At 36.2% G+C, this 21,486-nt stretch overlaps 5 protein-coding genes across 8 annotated transcripts; 3 read left to right on the forward strand and 2 right to left on the reverse strand.

Moving 5' to 3' along the window:
• Positions 1–132: 132 nt before the first annotated feature.
• LOC110845216 (protein UXT) lies at positions 133–6,328 on the forward strand. Of its 3 annotated transcripts, XR_002547516.2 has the most exons (3): positions 465–787; positions 1,088–1,144; positions 1,229–1,789. XR_002547516.2 is itself a non-coding variant. In XM_022091587.2 (2 exons), exon 2 carries the CDS (start codon positions 5,757–5,759, stop codon positions 6,252–6,254), a length of 498 nt encoding a protein of 165 aa, XP_021947279.1. In that variant the 5' UTR covers positions 133–787; positions 5,639–5,756; the 3' UTR covers positions 6,255–6,328. The 3 variants fall into 3 exon arrangements, 2 of the variants coding, with proteins under 2 accessions (XP_021947279.1, XP_035703814.1); XM_022091587.2 differs by lacking the exons at positions 1,088–1,144; positions 1,229–1,789 and adding an exon at positions 5,639–6,328 and having other exon boundaries at positions 133–787; XM_035847921.1 differs by lacking the exons at positions 465–787; positions 1,088–1,144; positions 1,229–1,789 and adding exons at positions 5,320–5,564; positions 5,639–6,328.
• On the reverse strand, positions 1,779–5,149 carry LOC110845214 (adenosine kinase 2). Of its 2 annotated transcripts, none has more exons than XM_022091583.2 (8): positions 4,784–5,149; positions 3,781–3,868; positions 3,278–3,485; positions 2,930–3,205; positions 2,689–2,859; positions 2,463–2,613; positions 2,307–2,393; positions 1,779–2,213 (listed from the first exon to the last, which is right to left on the reverse strand). In XM_022091583.2, exons 2-8 carry the CDS (start codon positions 3,792–3,794, stop codon positions 2,083–2,085), a joined length of 1,038 nt encoding a protein of 345 aa, XP_021947275.1. In that variant the 5' UTR covers positions 3,795–3,868; positions 4,784–5,149; the 3' UTR covers positions 1,779–2,082. The 2 variants fall into 2 exon arrangements, with proteins under 2 accessions (XP_021947275.1, XP_021947276.1); XM_022091584.2 differs by lacking the exon at positions 4,784–5,149 and adding an exon at positions 4,243–4,265.
• Positions 6,324–7,185, reverse strand: LOC110845217 (60S ribosomal protein L34). Its single transcript, XM_022091588.2, has 4 exons — positions 7,053–7,185; positions 6,893–6,982; positions 6,624–6,821; positions 6,324–6,482 (listed from the first exon to the last, which is right to left on the reverse strand). Exons 2-4 carry the CDS (start codon positions 6,955–6,957, stop codon positions 6,386–6,388), a joined length of 360 nt encoding a protein of 119 aa, XP_021947280.1. The 5' UTR covers positions 6,958–6,982; positions 7,053–7,185; the 3' UTR covers positions 6,324–6,385.
• Positions 7,186–7,378: 193 nt separating this feature from the next.
• On the forward strand, positions 7,379–17,496 carry LOC110845218 (ras GTPase-activating protein-binding protein 2). The gene is made up of 11 exons (XM_022091590.2): positions 7,379–8,025; positions 8,663–8,830; positions 8,943–9,013; positions 9,124–9,202; positions 9,274–9,349; positions 9,455–9,514; positions 9,584–9,881; positions 9,967–10,406; positions 10,496–10,846; positions 10,923–11,063; positions 12,068–17,496. Exons 2-11 carry the CDS (start codon positions 8,808–8,810, stop codon positions 12,419–12,421), a joined length of 1,893 nt encoding a protein of 630 aa, XP_021947282.1. The 5' UTR covers positions 7,379–8,025; positions 8,663–8,807; the 3' UTR covers positions 12,422–17,496.
• A 638-nt stretch (positions 17,497–18,134) lies between these two features.
• On the forward strand, positions 18,135–21,397 carry LOC110845220 (SPARC). Its single transcript, XM_022091597.1, has 8 exons — positions 18,135–18,367; positions 19,705–19,793; positions 19,877–20,093; positions 20,182–20,220; positions 20,301–20,377; positions 20,456–20,602; positions 20,704–20,895; positions 20,960–21,397. The coding sequence occupies exons 2-8, from the start codon at positions 19,719–19,721 to the stop codon at positions 21,203–21,205; spliced, it is 993 nt and encodes a 330-aa protein (XP_021947289.1). The 5' UTR covers positions 18,135–18,367; positions 19,705–19,718; the 3' UTR covers positions 21,206–21,397.
• The last annotated feature ends 89 nt before the right edge of the window (positions 21,398–21,486 follow it).

Here is a 21,486-nt window from a genome sequence, read left to right on the forward strand (position 1 = left end):
AGTGAGTGACGCTGACGTTTTTTTCTGCTCACTCACGAGTCACGATAGGCCAGGTCAGAGAGAGGGGCGGAGTTACATTTGCATATTCTCCAACAAGCGAATGAACTTTGGAGAAAATCGTTTTCCTGTCTGAGACAAGCTGCCTCGCAAGAATTTCGTGGACAAATTCCTATTTTCACATTTTTAGGAAACTTTACTTTGCATATTTGAAATTTTTTGTATGGACGATGAATGAAAATGTTAGATGGGTGGGTGGAGAGGACAAGAGGGAAGGAGACAGAACAGGGTACAATTGGCGTGGGTGTGGTTTTATGGGAAATTGAGACAATTGACTATTTATTGAGAGGCATTAGGAGAATTTATTAGTTAGTTTCTCCATAATTTGTAAATAGTCGAACAAAAACATTTATTAGTAAAACAAAATTTATATTTAGTTAGTGTGGTCGATATACGATATGCATACATTTTTAAAAATCTCACTTCACTATGCTCAATTTGGTTTTCACTAATCCTTTTGTCCTAAGTTTTCGGTTGGTGAGAAACTTGTGCTGCGGGAGTTGCTGCGGTTTGTTCGATCATCCACTCCAAACTATTCAGAGAGAAAGCAAAATTGACCATAAAAATCATTTACAGAAATTTTATCTAGTTTGCATTTCCTTCATATTTTGAAAACTACTGGAAATATTTCCTTTGTTTGTGGCGTTCTTATCGGCTGCATATTCAAGAAGGGGATCGGGTCGGACGTTTTATGCAAATTTTAAAAAGGATGGGACTCATTAGCCATTTCGTAAGCAATGTTTTTCTCTCACATCTAAGATTTACCGACCTAATACTACTTATCAAATCAAGAATAGTTTGAGGGTGGGAGGTTTAAAGAGGGGGTGTGGTTAAAGGATCATTTTGTCCAACTCTAACAAGAGTAGCTGACTGAAACTGTTAAAGTCAGCTTCTCTTCATATAAATTATGTTTGGAATGCTTTTAGCCGAAAGTTATACGATAAACGACAGTTTGTGTAGATTATGTTAGTTAGAATTTTATACAATTGACTTGAAGTTCTATTTTGCTTTTGGTTGTCTTTCATATCAGATCTCATTCGGATTGGGTATTTATGCTGGAATGTATTACTGCCAAAACAATGACACCGTAAGTTAAAGTCACTTCTCAAAGTATTAAGGGTTGAAATTATATTGTTTCCTCGTCCTCCTTGTGGGACCTTTTAACTTACAGTGTCCTAAAGTGCAGGATCCAGCCACGCTACTTAAAAGATTTCAGGCCTATTTGGACGAAATGGAAAAGAAGAGTAAATGATGAGATCAGTTAATTATGTGTAAATTATTTAGAATTGATAGTTGCCACATACTTTCCTTGTCGTTTATTTATTCCCAGTATCGTAATTGTAAAATAGACTATATTCTCAAAATCTGCATTAAATACCAACCACGATATCATGATCATCATTATAATTAAGTAAACTAAGTAAGAAGTAGGATTATTGGACAATTATTAGACATTTTGTTGGGTAGAGAAATAGTTTAATGAATTATGAAACGTTAGCATCAGCAAAGCAATGCAAGAAGAAAGAGACCTTCGGTTATACCACAATCTTGATGAAAGGTGAATGAAAGCTACACAATAGCGAAACGTGATATGATATTATGTACTATTACATATGTGCTACATTCAAAATACTATGATGAGCTCAAAAGTTGTTAATCAAGTCAAGTAACGATACTATTAAGTCCATAGGACTTGAATAAAACAGTGAAATAAATGTAAACCCGGTGTAAATGGAATTATATTTCGCCCAATTTTTTTTTGCAATTACAATTTGTCTAGAAAATATTGTGCATATTGAATCTATTATCTCTAATCTAAAACTTGGTTGGTCCTTGGTCCTTATTCCTGATTCTGAGCACGCTGTTAGAACATGTATCAAATTAGTTCACTTTTAGTACATACATAATATCAAATGCCAAACGAACACAAAAATGTTCTGAATTTACAATAATAGTTGGTTTTGGAAAGAAAATGAATTAGTCAAATTGTAAATGAATATCAACAACGGTGGAGCTGCTTCAATTTTAATCTGAAGAGTATTCCTTGTCCTTGGGGAAATGACAGCCCTGCTCTTGAATGATTACTGTAGCCGTCCAAATTCCACATTTTACACACTCTTCAATAGGCTTTCCTTGTACGTATTGGGCTAAGAACCCTGTTAAAATACAAAAATGGTCATATATATTTTTTTAAAAAATACTAAGAATTTTTATCTGGCATTGTATAATATTATATTTATATGCACAACCTCCAACGAAGGCATCTCCGGCACCATTGGTATCGATAATCTTTTCCACAGGAAGAACAATGATGGGAAAAGTTTTTACTCCACTTTCTGCAATATATGTATGCATCATTTGCAAATCTGCAGTTACAACTTACAACTGCATCTTTGATTACTAACCCTGAGCAACAATTACGGGACCTTCGCCCTGAGTAAAGACGACCATGCGTGGCCGGCTTTTATTTTCCTTTGGAAGAGTAAGGATTTTCTTTGCGATTTCAGTAACGTCTGTCAATCCAAACTTTTGAACTTGAGAGAATGCTTCAGCTTCCTATTTCATAAAAACACCAAATTGTGAACAAATTAACTACTACTTGTATAAATAACTTCACAAAACCAATCTTACGGATTCATTTCCAAACAGAACATCAATGTAGGGCATTACAGAGTTTAATCGGTCGGTAAAAAATTGTGATATGAAAGGCGCACTTAGGTTCATCATGAATGGCATATTGTTAGCAGCAGCATGTTGTGCCACTTGGAGTATGCTATCAGGGCTGACGGTTAGAAAGAATCCCTGCAGCAAGTATTTAAAAGAAAATCAGATAAATTAGATCACGGAATTAGTTATAGGGTAATGGGCGTACGGAAATGTAGTAAAACTTGGCTTTCTCCATCAACGCCAAATTCTCAGGCTTGTCCAGATGCTCCTTTTTAAAGTGATTGGCAGCACCCAGATAGGCACACAAACTGCGGTTTTTCCCAGTGACCAAAACGGCACACGTACCCGTGGGGTGTTCAGACATCTTTTGATATTGCACGTTCACCCCGTCGTCTAGAGCACCTTTTTCTAGCACCTCAGAAAACTTGTCGGTTCCAACACCACCCATGAAAGTGGTAGCTTTAGGACGTTTTAGAACCCACTACGGAATAAATAAAAGAATATAGTAACATAGTCATTCTTTCATAAATGTTGCTTGTAGTACAAAATTGACCTGCATGGTCCGAAGTGCATTTTGTGTTGCACCACCCGCAATGTAATCAACTTGGTAGTTGGCAACCATGTCTTCGTACATTGGTAAGTGCTCATCTGCGGCCAAAATGGCGTCGTTGGGCTTCAGATTGTACTTTTCGAGAAAACTGGGGTCCACGACAGCGGAAATATCGAGCAGTGGGTTTCCCATGCCGAATAAAATTCCTTCACTACAATAAATTATAAATATTAAAATAATTGGTCTCGATATGACTTCAGAAATACACATGACCTAATATCGATTGGCTTGTTGACCTTCTTTTTCACACATAGTAGTAAGCATTTTTCATGCAAATATTTTAGACACATTCGTACTTTATAATAAGTTTGGGGTTACAAAATTTCAACAACACGTTGGAGAAATTTTTTTGATAGATATTACGAAAAGAAATTGGGAGTGGAGTATTTCCATAAGCGTTGAATTGAATTGTTAGAGGAAAAAAATTGTATTTCATAATAACTTACGGGACATGGGCCATGATGATTTAGCGTGTAGCGTTGTCGAAAGGGTTGAAGATGGAAATGTGTCAGTCGAGTCGAATCGAGGGTCTAACTGTAAAAGGAAAAATATTTTGTTAAATTCTACATGTAATGTGCTCATGAACATGAATTCATGAATAATGTACATGACGTAAAACCTGTAAATTGCAAATGTATCCATCAAACTATCAATCAATATTTCCTACGGAAGAAAGACCAGCTTATAATGCATATACCGTGGCCTTAACTAAATAGAAATGAATGTTGTACTTATTTTTAAAAAACACCGAGCATCCTGAGTACTTGAGTACTATACCATTTGCTGAATGTTTTACCAATAATAGTGAGAGAAACTATTGACCTTTACACCTCATCATGTAGAATATAATTCAACTAATAATTTAACTACTTACAAAATTACTCGTAAGTCTATAAATAAGTCATTACCATAAATCAGTTCCCAGATCTACAGTCGTAAACTTTATGCGTCAAATGAAACTTTCGTAAGTACAAAGCAGAAACGGAAAATATAAATTATCCCGTTATAGAGCCAAATAAGTTTACCTTCCAAATAATATACCATTTGCAAGGTAAAAATATCCTACCAATGCAAATATTTAATATTACATAAAAAGACAATGACGATGCGAAGCAATTGTTCAAATTTAAATAAATGTTGAGCAGTTTGAGGTTATAAAGGTCCACAATCGCTTTTACTAGAGATAGATCGTGTGCTCCAAATTTTTGCATTTATTTTCTTTTACAATTCTCGTGAACCCAAGAACAAATATAGTAAACAAAGTTACAACTTACAATTTACAAACTGTTGTATTTTTGCCTAATCAAGATAGTGACCACTATGAATGAACCAGTTCATTCCAGAATAAAATCTAATTTTATTCTGGAAATTGCTAGTTTTAAATGAACCACTGTCATCTTGGAAAAAATACAAAGATTTCGGATATTTGCATGATCGGATAAATCTTACCTTTCAAATTAAGGATCCAAATATTGTTTTAAATTCGGCCAGTCTACCAAAAGTTGCACACTCGAATAATTCAATTGCCTTTCCTCCTTCCACCATGAATATCTTTTATTTAGTTGATGGGCAAATCAATTGCAGAACTCGTTAGTAGCCGGTTTATTATCCTGAACAATTCACAAGGCCGTCAGAATGCAGAAGAAGCCACCACGTTGACTTTTTAATGATTTCGTAGACTTTTTGATGGTGGAATGTACAGAGCAGATGTTACTATGTTGGGGTGAGCTAAAAATCAGCGATTGCATACACAACTTGTTCACATCAGAATCAATCCACAATCATCATGAGAATTCAACTTCATGCTGGCAATTTACTTGTCAGAATATGCTAAGAAGTTTTAGTTGGTTGTGCAATATATTTGACACATCATCCTGTTGTAACTTTCCTGTAAATTGACAAAGGAAATGGTGTCGCAGATGTCATATCGCCAATGCAATGGGGTTATCTAATCATTCTCAACATTACACAATCTAAAACTATGATCGGAACATACAAGATTTAATGCTATCTGTAACGCCGTTTACAAGGTATTAGATGTTTGCATATTTTATTGCTCCTCGCGAGCATGAAACTACTTGCATATAGAGAGGATTTTCATTACGAGAGATGCAATCTTCATGTAACCTCATGCAAATATTTGGATACACATGCGAACTATTTTTAGCTAAATGAAGATAATCAATTCAATTATGTGACATCTTTTTACCACACCCTTAACCTCTAATAGGTATATGCATCCAATTTGTAACATCTATTTTCCAAATAATTAATATGCTACATTTTACTATTATTATATTGCAGATGTAATAATAAAGTGCATATGTTGAAGAACTGACGAGAACAAAGAAATATTCAATCTTGATAAAAATACCTACTTTTCAACGAAACGTCAACACCCACATCTCGACCAAAATCTGCAATGCCAGGTCCTGACTTTATCGACATGGAGAAAGTCAGCAAATATGAAAACTTCTTAAACGAGGTGCTACGAGTTGATTTGAAAACAACGCTTGACCGTCGCGACGAGCTTTACAATGAAATTGCCCAGTACATTGAACTCCAAACAATTATGGGAAAGCTTTCTGCAGCCACTGGAGGAGGGGAGGATGATGGTGATATAGGATTAGGAACAAAATTGAAAACTAGGGTGGACATTGGGTCAAATTTTTATGTCCAGGCAGAAATTCCTAGCACCAAGACATTCACAGTTGACATCGGATGTGGCATTTGGCTGCAAATGACTGGAAAAGATGCACTGAAATTTTGTGACAAAAAGTTGTTCTTTCTAAATGCCCGTGCCGACGAACTGACTCAGAAGGAACTCAGCATTAAGGCCCAAATCAAAATGGTGTTGGAAGGATTGAGAGAAATTCAAAAAATTGTGACTAAAGAACCGACACCAAGAAATGAGTTGTAAATTAAGAAACCAATTAGCTAGTTAAGTTGCGTACATGTTAACTTAAAATAAATAGATTTGTTCAATCCATAACTTACAACTTTGTGTTTTAAATTTATTTCAACATTAAAAGTTATACAAACTTAATCCCATCACTTAGCAGCGACCTTTGCCTTTCCTTTGGGGGACTGAGACTTCATCAACTTAACGACGATCTTCTGTTCTTCTATGAGGAAGGCTCGAACGATGCTGGAAAATGGAATTATAAATAATGTCATTAAAATCATCTCTCATCTCTCACCCTCAATATTGTTCTGTTCACAACTGTCGCCTCACACATTTAAACATCACAATTATCATCAACTCGTCCAATTATTTAGTAAGACTCACCGCTCTTTCACGCATTTGTGGCAAAGGACACCTCCATAGGCTCGCTTGACCATTTTCAACCGTCTGGATTGTCGTGACCTTTCGCGAGATCTTGCAGGCGCAATACCACGGAGTGTCACCTTGCAGTTCCCACACTTGGGGACCTTCCTGGGCTTCTTTACATATTGGTAAACCAGTCGGCCGCCGGGGGTACGGACACTGAATAAAATAAAACAAATTAAACACAAACAGTCAAAACTAATTGGTACTAAATTGAACTTGAAACTTACATTCGTCTCTGGTTGCTGGCTGTGTTATAACTAAGCCGCCGCCTTAACGTGAGCCTTTGAACCATCGTTCTTCTGTTCTTCTTCTTCTTCCTTTTAAAAAATACACAAATTACACTTTAGATTTCAAAATTAAATAGAAATGTATCAAAATTAAACCCACTTGTAAAAATCCTACGGAGAAAGGTTGCCGATCAAGACATGTGAACCAGTTTGGATTCCGTGGTATTACAAATCCGCGTGTGGCTGAGGAAGTTGCTCCTCAAGTCGTGAGAGAGGGCTCAAAGTGCCTCAAACTTGCGTAAAGTTGCTCAAATTTGAAAAACCCGTGTGTCAGATGGTGCTCGATGGTCGAAAGTGAAAACTGTGCCTCCCAAAGAAAAGGATCGTCCACAAGATAAGTGATACACCTCATCCACCTTATGATAAGCGACTTATCGCCACTAATTAAATTCTATACTCATCCACACTAATTAACAATTGGACATTAGACACTCAATTTTTCCCTGAACTTTATAAAAATAGAAATTAACCCAAAATCCATCTCATGTCTAGAAATTGTAAAAACAATTAGTCCGGATAATCCATCTTATCCAAAATAGCATCTCCTTCCTGCCGGATAATTATTTTCTCCCTGAAAATCATCCCTATCAAACTTTCCCCTAAATCATTCCCGATTTGTGATCCTCCCCCGGTTCGAAGTGTCTGGAAGGCGTGTATGCGTCGGAGTCCAGCAGAGGTCACTTATCCAGCCAGACCAAGCCCGAGCCGACTTTGGGTAAGTAAAAGTAGTGAGAAATACAACCAGCATGCACATAAGAAGAACAACGAGGGACACGCGAAACATTGCATTATTTGGTCGTGTAAGTAAAATTATACAGAGGACCGCACCACGAAGAGAACGAGACCACCGCCACAAGATATAAAGATTCATACTTTTTCACTGCTACAACATACACTTCTTTCTCTCTCTCTCTCCAGCCAAACACGGACGACGACGACGGCGAGCAAGAACACTTATCATAAATCTTCGTATTTTTAGTAGAATTTAAATTATTTGTACGAATCGCGTCGACGGCAAACGTGCTGCATAACAAACAACGATTCACTTTTTCATCACAAAGGTTGAAAGAAAGGTAAGCCAAACTTGTGCTGTATGTGTATGCTGAACGTTTTTAGTAATAATTGCAGTCATTAAGTTTAGTTGTTGGATTAGTCATCATGATAATTGTTATTGGGTTCTAATTACTGGTAGGAAGGAAAGTAGTGGTCTATTGTTTGTTGACATTATTGTTTTATTGGTTCAGCTGCAATTAGTTAAATAAAGCCATAAAGTGAATAATACGAGACGAGACGGGACGAAAAAGGCGACGCAGATTTTTATTACGTAATTAAGAAATTGAGAGGGTTTTTTGGCTTTTATGAATCAGGTGGAGTTTTTTAATGTTGGGTTTTTGGGAATCAGAATACGTGTTTGTTGAGACGTTGTACTGTTCTTTTCTTTGGATTAGATTCTTTTTTCGATTCATTGTTATCCAAGGAGTTGAGTACGCGGTGTGTCTGACCATGACCCTTGCGAAATGAACCCTTGGAATAGAAAATGAAACTCGACAATTATAGACTTTACTGGGGAATGCAATTTCCAGTTTAGCAGAGCCTGTTGGAGACATTTTTAATACGCATTTATTAATATGGGTTTAGATGGGGTTCGTTGGACTGATATTTGTGAAGAGTTAAATGAAAGTGCTAATAGTTTGATATCTTAATGCGCAGTGAACAAGCTGTTGTGGTGGAATAATCGGAGCTAAACTCCAGAAACTCGGGCGACCCCCCTTGAACCATTGAAGTCGGAATTCCTGAGGAAGAGGTCAGGTCGTCGTCACTAAACTCCAACTCATCCAGGCGTGCGTCGAAGAAGATGGTCATGGAAGAAAGTGCAATGTAATTACTCAATTATAATTTTATAAAGCTTGTTTTTTACAGAGTTTATAACAACTTTGTGCGCCTATCGATCTTTTGGTGTAATATGAAGATTAACTGATCATTTTTATAGGCACCCTCATCACGAGTCCCACGTCGAAAGCGGCGGGGATGCGTCCAACGCTGATTCCAACCGGAGCAACGGTAGTAATTTTTAATAATTAATAATAATAAATTTTATTACAACTCTTATTATATATATAAATTATATATTGTTATTTATGAAAACTAATTGGTGTTATTTTTAATATAAGGCAACGTCTACCTGGTCGGGCTAGAGTTTGTGCGTCAATACTACACGGTCTTAAACCAAGGACCACTCTATCTTCATCGGTACAATCAATATCCAATTAATTAAATACCACGTCTTGTTATAATTCATCATAACTTTAAAATACCTTTAGATTCTACTCCGATGACTCTGCATTTGTTCATGGGGCGTCTGCTCGAGATTCTAACAAAGTCTCCTATGGACAACAGGTATGACGGATGATGAAACATTATTATTAGAAATATGAGACATAAATAGTGAAATTATTCAATTATTGAATGAAATGAAATACACTATTTTATTCACTATTATAGGAGATCCACAAGAGGATCCAATCCCTCAATTTCCACAACTGTCATGCCAAGATCCGACAGGTGAATTAGCATAAATTTGATTTTACGGTTTGAATTTCATTACAAAATAACAATAACTTTTATTTCCAGGTGGATTCCCACGAGACTTTGGGCAAGGGTGTCGTCATCCAAGTAACGGGCGAGCTGTCGAATAATGGACAGCCGATGCGACGATTTATGCAAACTTTCGTCCTGGCTCCGCAATCGCCAAAGCGGTACTACGTCCGCAACGACGTGTTCCACTATCAAGACGAAGTTTTCACGGATGATGATGGAGATCGTGACACCCCTGTGGAGTCTGGACTCGAAAATGAAGATGGAGAAGATAATGATCACGAGCCCATTGCTGTGGTGGAAATTAATGGTGGGGGTGACATCATTCCACGAGGTACGTAATTAAATCATCAATGTGTATGCTAAATAATCGTTCAATTTTTGAGACTAATCATCAAAACTTTAAATTATGGGTGCAGAATTGACATCAGGAGTTGAGGTTTCGGTCAAGATGAGTTCTCCTCCAAGAATGACTCCACCCGCACCGAAAAGTGAGGACGATCAACAGTCCTTCATTGCCGAAACTTCTCTTCCCGATACGGTCGTCACAGTGAGTGCTGACGGAAATGAACTTGAGGTTGCAGGCAGTACTGGATCGTCATCATCAAACTCTGCCTTGCCCACCAACAATGAGGATGATGCTTCTTCCGTCTCATCCATCAACAATGTCATCAACACAAATATCAGCAGTGCTCCGAAAACATACGCCAATCTCTTCAAGGTTCCATCAGCCCCGATTGCCAGTAAGCCTGGACCCGTTCCCTCTGGCAATAAGTTTCCACCTGGCCCACCTCCCTCATCTACTGCCAACAAAGGTGCTAATGGCCCACGGGCTGGAAGTCCTGGAAATTCCCAATTTGTGAGAAACTATAAAAAACAAGCTTACTTTATTAATCTTAATTATGGTCGATTTTTAGTAAGGAGAACAATTATATTGTATTTTGTCAGTCTGTCAACACTAACGACAACACGACATCTCCACCACAAATTTCTCCCCAGTCTGGTGGCGTTGGTGTGAAAGGACTACCTCCTCGTGGTGGAAATCCTCGTGGGGGTGGGAGTGGATTTCAGAATCGAGACTCCAACAGAGATCGGGACAACAACAGGCCGCCGCATATGGAGCGGGATGCAAAAGACCGACGTGAACGGCTAACTTCTAGGTCGAGCACAGCCCTCAATGATGAAACTGGCAGCGTGGATGGTGACCGTCGCCGCCCAGGCCCAGTGCACACATATCCTGATGCCAATCAACTCTTTGTTGGTAATCTCCCCCACTTCGTTACGGTGCAAGACATGAAGGTATGAAAGTTGTGGCTTATGCTATGCTTGAAAAAGTAGATATATAATAATAATTTTAAAAATTAATTTTGCGCAGGACATTTTTCAACCATTTGGCGAAGTAGCTGAAGTCAAAATTCAAAAACCAATCCCTAAAAGTGGAGGGATGAAGGTTCCCTATTTTTGTTTCATCGTGTTTGAAGATGCTTCATCCGCACAAGCTGCTGTCGACAGAAAGGTGTGTAGATACATTATCATACATATTAATTTGTCATACATTGCATAACTAATAAACCGTCGCAAACGCGCATACGGAAGTAGCTTCAGACGTACTTCACCCCAAACGGTCCCACCACAACTCGGGAACACTTAATTTCACTCTATTTCACCTATAGATTAATTTTTTGTAAAAATCTCATTTTGCCCCGACCACACCCCCTGGCGACGAGGGGGTGTGGAACAACTCGGGAACACTTAATTTCACTCTATTTCATCTATAGATTAATTTTTTATAAAAATCTCATTTTGCCCCAACCACACCCCTGGCGCCTAGGGGGTGTGGAACAACTCGGGAACACTTAATTTCACTCTATTTCATCTATAGATTAATTTTTTATAAAAATCTCGTTTTGCCCCAACCACACCCGCTGGCGCCGAAGGGGTGCGGCAAAATCGGGGAAACACTCAATTTCACTTAATTTCACTTAATTTCATTTAATTTCACTCAATTTCACTTAATTTTACCCATAGAATAAATTGCACTAAAAATCTCATTTTGCCCCAACCACACCCCCTGGGGCCGAGTGGGTGTGGCACAATCGGGGAAGCACTTAATTTCACTTAATTTCACTTAATTTCATTTAATTTCACCTAATTTTACCCATAGATTAAATTGCACTAAAAATCTCATTTTGCCCCAACCACACCCCCTGGCGCCGAGGGGGTGTGGCACAACTCCGGAACACATAATTTTACTCTATTTCACCTATAGATTAAATTGCACTAAAAATCTCATTTTGCCCCGACCACACCCCCTGTCGCCAAAGGGGGTGTGGTCCGGTTGCCCCCAAAAGTTGATAGGATCCTCCCCCTGGGGTCCTATGTATGATGGCGAAAACCGATTTCGATTATCTCGATCCGTTCTCCTGATATCCTGCTGACAGACAGACGGACAGACAGACAAAGTCTTCACATAAAGTAGCTGAAGCTACTTAATAATTTGTTACTCTATGCTACTTGCAGAGTGAAATCTTTATGAAAATGAATGGTGGAGGACAACGACGCCTCAACGTTGAGCAGAAGAGGTCCCAGCGTGCTGGAAGAATGGATGGCGATCACAACGATGCCCCCTACAACCGGATGGACAGCTCCTCTCCTGCGGGGAATCGTCCATCCGATGGGATGATGAGAGGTTCGAGAACTTTCAGAGGATCCAACCGAGGAGGCGGTCCAGGAGGAGATCGGGACCGAAATGATCGAGGAGGTCACATGGGCGGGCGTGGTGGTGGTGGAAACATGAACTCTGGTGGTCGCGGAGGTGGCGGTGGAATGGGTGGTGGTTCTGCTGGCCGTGGAAACAACAACAACAAACCTTGACTGAATGAAAGGCAAAACCCTACTTCATTAATTAATAATATTTTAACACTACACACCTCATAAATAATCTTAAATACTTCTTCGTTGTTCTCTTTAGTTTAATTTAATATCGCCGTATCAAAATATAAATAAGTCTATATAATATGCTGCGTTAATATTTAAATCAACGTAAGACTTGCATAATATCGACAACATTTTAAATTGGGATAAGTTTTTGCTGGGTGGTAACAATAATTAAACATTTATTATTATCAATTTTTGGGCAGAGCAATTTTCTGCCTTGTTATATAAGTACGTTGGGCGAGTGAAAGTGAATATTTATTATATATCCACAAACTCGAGATAGCTTGTGATTTTTTTGGTTTCCTTTTTTATCCACTTCTTCATAATGTTTATTAATTTCTGGTGAATTATAAAGACGTTTATCAATGAAACGTAACAATACGTGGTGTGGAAGATAGGTAGACAGAATTTTAAGATAGATAACGCCGCACATTTTTGCTATATAATGATAAAGATAACAATAAGATATTTCTTAACCACAAAAGCCGTATCTTTGTGTCTTAACAACTCTCCTGCTATTTACTACACTCATTTCTGCGATGATGATTAAACATTTACTATGCGCAACTCGGATGAACATTTATTGAATTTATTCGATTAATAAGACAGCATAATTAATTAGGGTTAAGATAATGTAGCGAGTTATATATGTATGTAAAATTATTATGAGTGAAAGTAAGGAGGAGAAAGCCTAGACGAGGTTTAAAAAACACGCACGTTTTTAAGATCAACTACTCTGGGTGAAGGTGTAGTAGTTATTTATATTAAAAAAAACACTTTGGCTGTGATATTGTAAAGTTCAATTGACGACGATGATAATGACGAACACACCTGCTACTACCAGATTTTGTGACTTATCTACTAAGTAATACACTACGATTTCTTTGTACCTCAACTAGTCGTTCTCTTCCTGTTCTTCGCGTGTATTATAGCTTATTCGTATATATAGATCTCTGAAAAACAAATTGCAAAACTAAACAAAAATCGTCATCACAAGGTTAGACAACAACAAATTGACAACCAAAATCAGGCCATTCTAATTCGAACTTTAGGAATACAAACAAATTACTATCTAAAATTACTAACTAGTATAAATATTTAAAATTATTCGCGATGCGTGGTTTTAATTTCTACCCGGCCAGTGATAAACGCTATTTAGCAACAAAATTAAAATTTTTGAATGAGCAACAAAAGCTATACTTGCTTTGTAATACATGATGTTTTCTGGTGTTCAATCTCAGGTTGATAGTGGCGCAAGGGGAGCGATTTATTGTGACTTGCGCTATTATCATTAGAATTTAATCGTAGTAAGTACAGCATAATAGATGATTGGGGTTTGAATGTAATAATAAGAAGGAATGAGCAACATCAATCCGGTGACCAGATATAAAAAAGTAATATACTTAAAAGTAAACCGTCTCATTTAATTATGACTTCGAATTTATCGTTTCTATAAAAAAAAGTTGGATTTTTTTAAACAACTTTATTATCAGTTAGAGCTCCACAGTTATTTATTTAATAATAATCGTTTAACCAACATCGTGCCTGATGTGCTGCAAATGCAATTAGTCGATTTGTGACTACTTTCAATAGTTATAAGATACCGCGTATTGTAGCATAAATAACAAAAAAAATAGTGATTAGGTGACTTAATGAAAACTTACTTAAATCTAACTTTTTCAACTTTGGTAATTCGCGTGAAACGAAATCAGTAATAATTATTATAATAAAAATAATAACTAATGTTATTTAATTAGACAATTAGTAGTTTTAATTAAGTTACTTCAATTTCAAATCGAAGTCAATATTCATCAGATTTGTTTTGTTTGGCTTTGAAATTTGAAAATTGACAGGAGATACAACCGGTATAAAAAAATTGTATGATAATAATTGTACTATTAGTAAAATAGTAATGGCAACGAGACACCTATTTTCCCTTATGATGAGCCACGACGACGATAGTGATCAAGATAATAAATACTTTATACAGATAAACAACATAATGACCTAAGTTTATTAGGATAATTATCAGAAGGAGGGGAGGGTTATTACTATGCAAAAGCTATAAGAACAATATCTTTTTTTAAGCCGGCCCATAATAGTAAAGCCAAATCGCTAAGATAGCGCTAAGTCATTTAATTTTAGTTATCACCATCTCCTCCCGTTCCAATATTCGTACCACCTCCACCCACGCCCAAAAAAACAGTAACGTACTTAGTCTGCGGATAAGGCTGGTTGAATAAATCCAATATTGTACTGACAACAACAATTAGGTAATTATTATAAGACTTGTAACTACATATATACAACAGCAGTTAGGTATGTAGGGGTATGCATTATTATGATTATTATGATTACTGACATGAACATTAGTTAGCTGAGATATTTTTGCGTGCTTGTAGTTTATAAATAATTCTTGTTATCGAAGCGTTGTGTTTTCAAATTCAATCGAAATCGTTATGCTGCACAAGAAACAAGGGGGGAGAGGAGAACGAAACTTCTAATCTAAAATCTAATCCGAATCATTCAGTATCATCACCCACAACACGATATATTTATGTAATTAGCGAGATAGATAAGAAGAGTAGAAGCTTGGTAAAGTAATCAATAATTTAGGTATGAAAAAAAAGTACGAAAAAATTAAACTTTCTAAATAATACCATTATCAACCTGACAAAAAATCGATAACAAACATAAGCATAAGTAACGGAAAGAAATAGAGATATTAAAACTAGTTGATTAACTACTAATTAACGGTAACAATTTTGTTTTGTATTTATATCTTAAAATATTCTATGATTTACGTACCTATTCGTTTGATTCTCATTTCTGCCAAAATAATAAGTCCTCACATTATGCATAATAATAAATACATATGTAATAGTTAAACTCTAGGATTGGCTGAATAACCATTTTGTAGACATTGTTTTTTAGCAATATTTTCAATTTAGTTGTTACAAAAGTAAGCGAGAAAAAATAATACTTTGCATTTATCACAAAATAGCATAATAAATAAATAGGTACCAGAAACGTAGCATAATTAAAAAATACGTAGGGATGTTAGTAACTGCATAAAATAAATTAGGTGCACACACACCGCGTATCAATAACTGCACGCATTTACCAGAAGACGAGGAGAAGAAGTTGACTTTTAAATAGATGCCTTTAACCACACACACCAAGAAATTGTGAATTTTTAGTATTATTTTATCCAACCCATCCAAATGTATACCCCATCATTGTTGTACTGCACTGTCTCACCAATTGGATTAATTTTTAAGGATTAAGACAAAGAAAAAATCAGTCAGAGTTATTATTTAGGTGTCAAAATTCATGAAAATTTATCATTTTGTTACTTCCTGTTCCGAAAGATATTATTATATATTATACAACAATTGAATGTGTCAAACTGTGGACGGAGCAAAAATATATAAAAATAAGCTCGGGCCTGAAACATAAAAGGAAGACTAGTAGTAATAATGTATTAGTGATATACATGAATAATAATGATAAATAAATATGCAACAACATAATAATTATTTATACGCGACTATTTAATTACATATGTATGACATGATGATATATGATTGACAACGTGCTCGAAATTTCAGTTTAAATATATTTATAATGGTCGCGTAAATAATGTACGATTTGAATTGAGAGCAAGAATTTACTTAAATATACTTATCGTTTTTTTATTATTAAGGATTAATTAAAGATAAGCCATCCACGAGAGAAAGCATTGACTGCTGTTGCTGGAAAATTATGAAAAATCAAATCATCATGAGGTTAATTATTAGGAACTAACTAGCTTAAATGTAACTTTTATAGATCCATCACCACCACCACCATTATAATTATTCGACTCGTATTTATTAATTTACTACTTGTCCTCTAATTTGGAAATAATTATGTGCTTTGTTTAACTAATGCATATGTACGTACATTACATCATTGTTGAATGTTGAACTGAATTATATATGAGAAAACTTTTTGTCTTCACCTTTTGATCTCCGGAAATAACGTCAAAAACGTTTATTCTGTTGTTGAGTGACTTGAAAATATTATTGTTACTGAAAAAAATCTGCGTAATGATAAATATGAAGAAGACTTGCTATGTTGTTAATAATTAGTAAATAATGAGTTGTCTAAAAGAAAACCACAACTAACCACAACGTACTCTGTACTCTGCTAAATCTGTTGTATCTCTTTGTACCGCTTTTGTTTTTCGTCTTTTAAAAATAATCTTGGTTATAACTACTTATTGCGAATCTAAAATTGATGACATAATGAATTTAACAACAACTATTACGAGAATCAAGGACTGTTTGTTGGTTGCGGTATTTTCATTAAATTTAATCGTTACATGTAAACCTCATGATCCTGATTGTTTTTTATTAAATGTCGAAGAATTAGGTGTGAAATCAGTCTGAAATTTTGCAATCAGATTATAAAAACTAAACTACTACTTTTGTACTGTGTGTCTAATAGCCTTGAGTAAACAAATTGTATCGCAATTCGTAACGAAAAGAAGACCGGCAGGCAGTCAATAATACTTACTTAATTATTACGTAATGAATGTTATTATTATTTAAAAATTGATTGAAGAATGAGAGTTAATACTACGATGGACATGATGATGACACTGAAGCCTAGAAATATTAGACAGAGAGAATAAGAGAACCTAAATTGTTTGTAATATCGTTTCCTCGCCACTATTAATACCTTTGTATAACCGGACCCTTGATCTGCTTTATAATCGATAACCACAAAATATGATTCAATTACTTACTACTACTTTGATACTGAGGAGATAATCAAATTTTTCTCATCATCTTATTATTAGTATTGTTCCTTTTCATATAATTATTTACCACAACCTCACCGTGTCAAGTATATTATTCATTATTATCATAAAAACTTGTGCAACTTTTTCCTAGTTTCAATTTCAAAATGGTAAAATCTCGATGACGCGATGAAACAGTTTAAATAAATAAATTGTGAGTTGCTAATTTGTTATTTGTGGGTGGTTAATTCATTTGCATGCAAAAAATGGCATCATTTTGACAATATTTAATTCATTTTAAAATGCTTAACAGTGCATAATGCATGACAGAAAATTCTGGAAACCTCATCCATCGGTTATACATATAATGCGTATTTGTACATATACGAGAATCTGGAGGATTCTATCCAATATTATCCAAATAAAAGTCGTGGTCCTCCATTCCATTCACTTCCTCTCTGGCTTTACATCTTTTTTAAAACGAATAAGAAGAATCCATGCTGTGGATATGTAAGTAAATAGTATGCTTAAAAATGTGTATATCTCGACAATCATGCATTTTCCTATTCCATTTCCACCCACCCTTCCTTAAGACATCTCCATTTCCCTTCTTTCTTGCATGAAACTCTGTGGTCTTTACGAGAATAAGTATGGTTTGGTTTAGTTAAATGCGAGATCATGCTTTTAAAAAGTCTCTTTGAATATGCCTACCAGCATAACGAACTTGCACCACGACGACCACGCTATGCAAGTACATACTTACTTATGTGCATGTACATATGTATTAAGACGGATGAGATGAGATGAGATGAGATGAGAATAAGTATTGGAAGAAGTCTCTCCTTAAAGACTTGGTCTGAAGCAAATGGGAAGGATAGTTTTTAACCCGTCAGTCACTCTTACATTCATCAGGGCAGAACTTGGTCTTGGTCTTCATCTTAAGAAGAAGGAGCCTTTTCGGGGCTTATTTATTTATGACAAGGGATTAGAGAAACTGGGATTGTTTATAGGACAGTTTAAATAAAAGTTAGTTAGTTATTAATTGTTTCGGTTTTTTCGGGTGCCGGGTTCATTGCGGTGTTTGTCTGGAATTTCCGGTAAGATTTTTTTTATTTTTGTTCATATTTTATAAATACAAACATTATCAATTTTGGGGTTGTTAATAAATGACCTCTTGTGTTTTGCATCCGACTTGATTTCCTGAAAATATCTGCCAGTGACACACATTTCCTCATTGGAAGCATACATATATAAACATTATTATGTGTCATCCTTCATCAGAACTGGATATGTATTATGTATAGCCAAAATTATTCATTATTATTGCATGGTTTAGTTTCGCCATGAGAGAAGAGGAAGGCAAAATTTGATACGCAAATATCTCCGTTAGAATGGAGAGAATGAATGATTTGTCATTTCCTTGAGTCGCTTGGCTTGGCTGGAATTGATATCATGTGCTCAAAACCATTCCTTTACACGCTTACTAAGAATGAATGTCCATCCAATAATTCCAATATGCAATTCACTACAGAAGATTATAGACAGACTAATAAATAAGAATTCAATGGTCCAGTCCCATTTTCTTAGTCAGTTGCTTGCCATGTTCATCAAAGGGAATTATAACTGACGATGACGATGGATTGAGAAGATATTTTCAAAATTGCAAGTCATCATGGGACCAACATCTTATTAAGAGAACATGAGAACAAATTCAATTATGCTCCTTTCAGCAAATATTTGCATGAATTCATGAGTATGCAGGAGCCAGCTCCAACGAATATAAAGTCTCACATTCCCAGCCCATCACAAATTTTTATGCATTCGAGTTCGAGTTCCACATACATATTTTGCAGATTTATATTTCTAACTTTTGTTTCTGATCCTGCAAAATCGTAGTTGACATGTGCATATGATTATAGTTTGTACTTGATTTAGTCTTAATGCATTATCAACATACGTATAATCAAACACTGCATGTCTGCAATATAATGCAAACTTGGATCTGTCTCATCGTCATGTTTTATACTTTCTTCAATTACTAAATAGTATGATACACCCACGCTCTCCTTAGTAAACCAGAAAGCCATCCTCAAAAAAATACCGTAATGGAATAACCACACATAAACCATACTGCTTATTGCATATGGCATTGCACCCACTTCTCCCATCTCACTTTGAGAAAGTCTCTCAACCCACAAAGAATAAGTATTACATTTGAGATGAGAATCTCAGTAATCGAAATATAAATATATATGGTTAACCGACCTACAGATGTATTTTGCATCGGCAGCATTGCATGACCTATGACATTTTCTTTGGACGACTGAATTTATAAACCTATCCTAATTACATAAGTCTGTCAATGTAAACGCGTCGGTTACACAATAATTAGTGCACAAAGTTCCGGAATAAGTTCCTCTTTCTTTGATTATAGACAGAGTTCCGAAAATGAAGAAAGTTCTCTTGGTCCTATTCCTCGCAGTCTTGCTCGTGGCGGATGTGCACTCCCAAAATTCGCCCAAGGTATTCAGTTTCCAATCATAAAGTGATTAATATATGATGCATTTAAAAAATAAATGTGGTCACTATTTCATTTCCTCCCCCAGAAAAAGAAACGTGTCCGAGGAGAGAAGAAGAAAGAGCCGGTAACTCCAGCCCCTACAGAGGCAGCCTCTCAACCTGAGGATGTCTTCCAAATCATGGGACGTGACGACGAGGCGGACACTGCTCGGGCAGAACTCGAAGCTCGATTGAGGGTCTTGGAACAACAAGAGGCTCAAGAAATGAATGAATTGGACGAATTTACTGACAATTATGGACCAGGTCAGATTACTTATTTAGGAAATTATGTAAATAGTAATCCATCGTCATGCTGTTCATTTTTCCTGTTTTTTACTACGTTTATAATCAGATCCATGTGCCGACAAGAAATGTGGTCCGGGACGCGAGTGTAAGTTTCATTTTTGTAGAATTAATTATTCATATTTATGAAATGAACAAGTCAGTAATTTAAAATTTTAAAACCTTCAGGTAATCCTGGTGAGAAGGGGAGAGCAAAATGTGTTTGCATGAAAGCATGTCCAGAAGAGGAAGATTTTCGTCGACGGGTATAATATCAAATGAAAATGTGACACTTATTTAATAAGGGATTAGATTAAGATATTTTAATTTGCATGATTTTACAGGTTTGCAGCAACTACAATGAAACCTGGATCAGCGACTGTGAGCTTTACCGAACCCGATGTCTTTGTGACGAGGGGTCCAGCGAATGCATCAACCCCATGAACAAGCATTTGCACATTGATTATTATGGCGAATGCCGAGAAATGCCGGTATTTGTCTCTTTTTCATGTTTTTTAACTTAGCAAGATACAACGTCGATATGCATGTTTTTTTTTGTACTACTCATTCATAATTAATTTGCACATTTTAGCAATGTTCTGAACAAGAAATGAGCGACTTTCCCCGTCGAATGCGTGACTGGCTCTTCAACGTGATGCGAGAACTGGCCGATCGTCGTGAACTGAGCCCCCACTACCTCCAAATGGAACGCGAGGCTGAAAACTCTCCCACGGAAGGTCATCGTTCTTCAGTTGCTGCCGTTTGGAAGTGGTGCGACCTTGACGTAAGTTCAATTAGTTCCACAATTTCATTCAAGTTTAATTAAGTCCTCACTAATTATTTTCCAGGGCCACCCACACGACCGGGTTGTCTCTCGGCATGAACTTTTCCCCATCCGCGCCCCCCTTATGGCACTGGAACACTGCATCGCCCCCTTCCTCGATGGGTGCGACGTCGATAACGACCATCGCATCACCCTCAAAGAGTGGGGAACTTGTCTCGAAATCCCAGCGGATGAGTTGCAAGACAAATGTGACGATGTCCGTAATGGGGTGGAGAACAATGGGAATGAAGAAGGTGACGAGGAAGTCTAGAAAAAATACAGCTTAATTCATCTTAATAAAACTCTAGTTACTCCATTGTGGAAACTTATCATGAAAATAACACTGCCATTTCATAATAGATTTAACATAATTATAAAAGATTAAATATATAAAGTCTTGTAGTCATTTTTACTCTCTTTTACTCAATATGACAATAAATAAAAGCTCCACATAAAAATTTCACATTTTATCAATGTTTTTTTATTATATTTTTTATTTCTTGTAACAAATACATGTTTCATTCAACTTTCCGTCGTCTGTTGCCAGATATT

Source organism: Folsomia candida, unplaced genomic scaffold, assembly GCF_002217175.1.
Source record: "Folsomia candida strain VU population unplaced genomic scaffold, ASM221717v1 Fcan01_Sc002, whole genome shotgun sequence".
Lineage (NCBI taxonomy): Eukaryota > Metazoa > Arthropoda > Collembola > Entomobryomorpha > Isotomidae > Folsomia > Folsomia candida.

Coding starts and splice junctions, on each gene's coding strand:
- LOC110845220 (XM_022091597.1), top strand. CDS start 19,719: ATGAAGAAAGTTCTCTTGGTCCTATTCCTCGCAGTCTTGCTCGTGGCG. Junction 20,378..20,455: donor AGGAAGATTTTCGTCGACGG/GTATAATATCAA, acceptor ATGATTTTACAG/GTTTGCAGCAACTACAATGA. Junction 20,896..20,959: donor GGAAGTGGTGCGACCTTGAC/GTAAGTTCAATT, acceptor ATTATTTTCCAG/GGCCACCCACACGACCGGGT.
- LOC110845217 (XM_022091588.2), bottom strand. CDS start 6,957: ATGGTTCAAAGGCTCACGTTAAGGCGGCGGCTTAGTTATAACACAGCC. Junction 6,822..6,892: donor GCCAGCAACCAGAGACGAAT/GTAAGTTTCAAG, acceptor TATTTTATTCAG/TGTCCGTACCCCCGGCGGCC. Junction 6,483..6,623: donor CACAAATGCGTGAAAGAGCG/GTGAGTCTTACT, acceptor TCCATTTTCCAG/CATCGTTCGAGCCTTCCTCA.
- LOC110845216 (XM_022091587.2), top strand. CDS start 5,757: ATGCCAGGTCCTGACTTTATCGACATGGAGAAAGTCAGCAAATATGAA.
- LOC110845214 (XM_022091583.2), bottom strand. Junction 3,206..3,277: donor ATGCACTTCGGACCATGCAG/GTCAATTTTGTA, acceptor TTTATTCCGTAG/TGGGTTCTAAAACGTCCTAA. Junction 2,614..2,688: donor TTCTGTTTGGAAATGAATCC/GTAAGATTGGTT, acceptor TTTATGAAATAG/GAAGCTGAAGCATTCTCTCA.
- LOC110845218 (XM_022091590.2), top strand. CDS start 8,808: ATGGTCATGGAAGAAAGTGCAAT. Junction 9,014..9,123: donor TGATTCCAACCGGAGCAACG/GTAGTAATTTTT, acceptor TTTTAATATAAG/GCAACGTCTACCTGGTCGGG. Junction 9,882..9,966: donor GGGTGACATCATTCCACGAG/GTACGTAATTAA, acceptor TTATGGGTGCAG/AATTGACATCAGGAGTTGAG.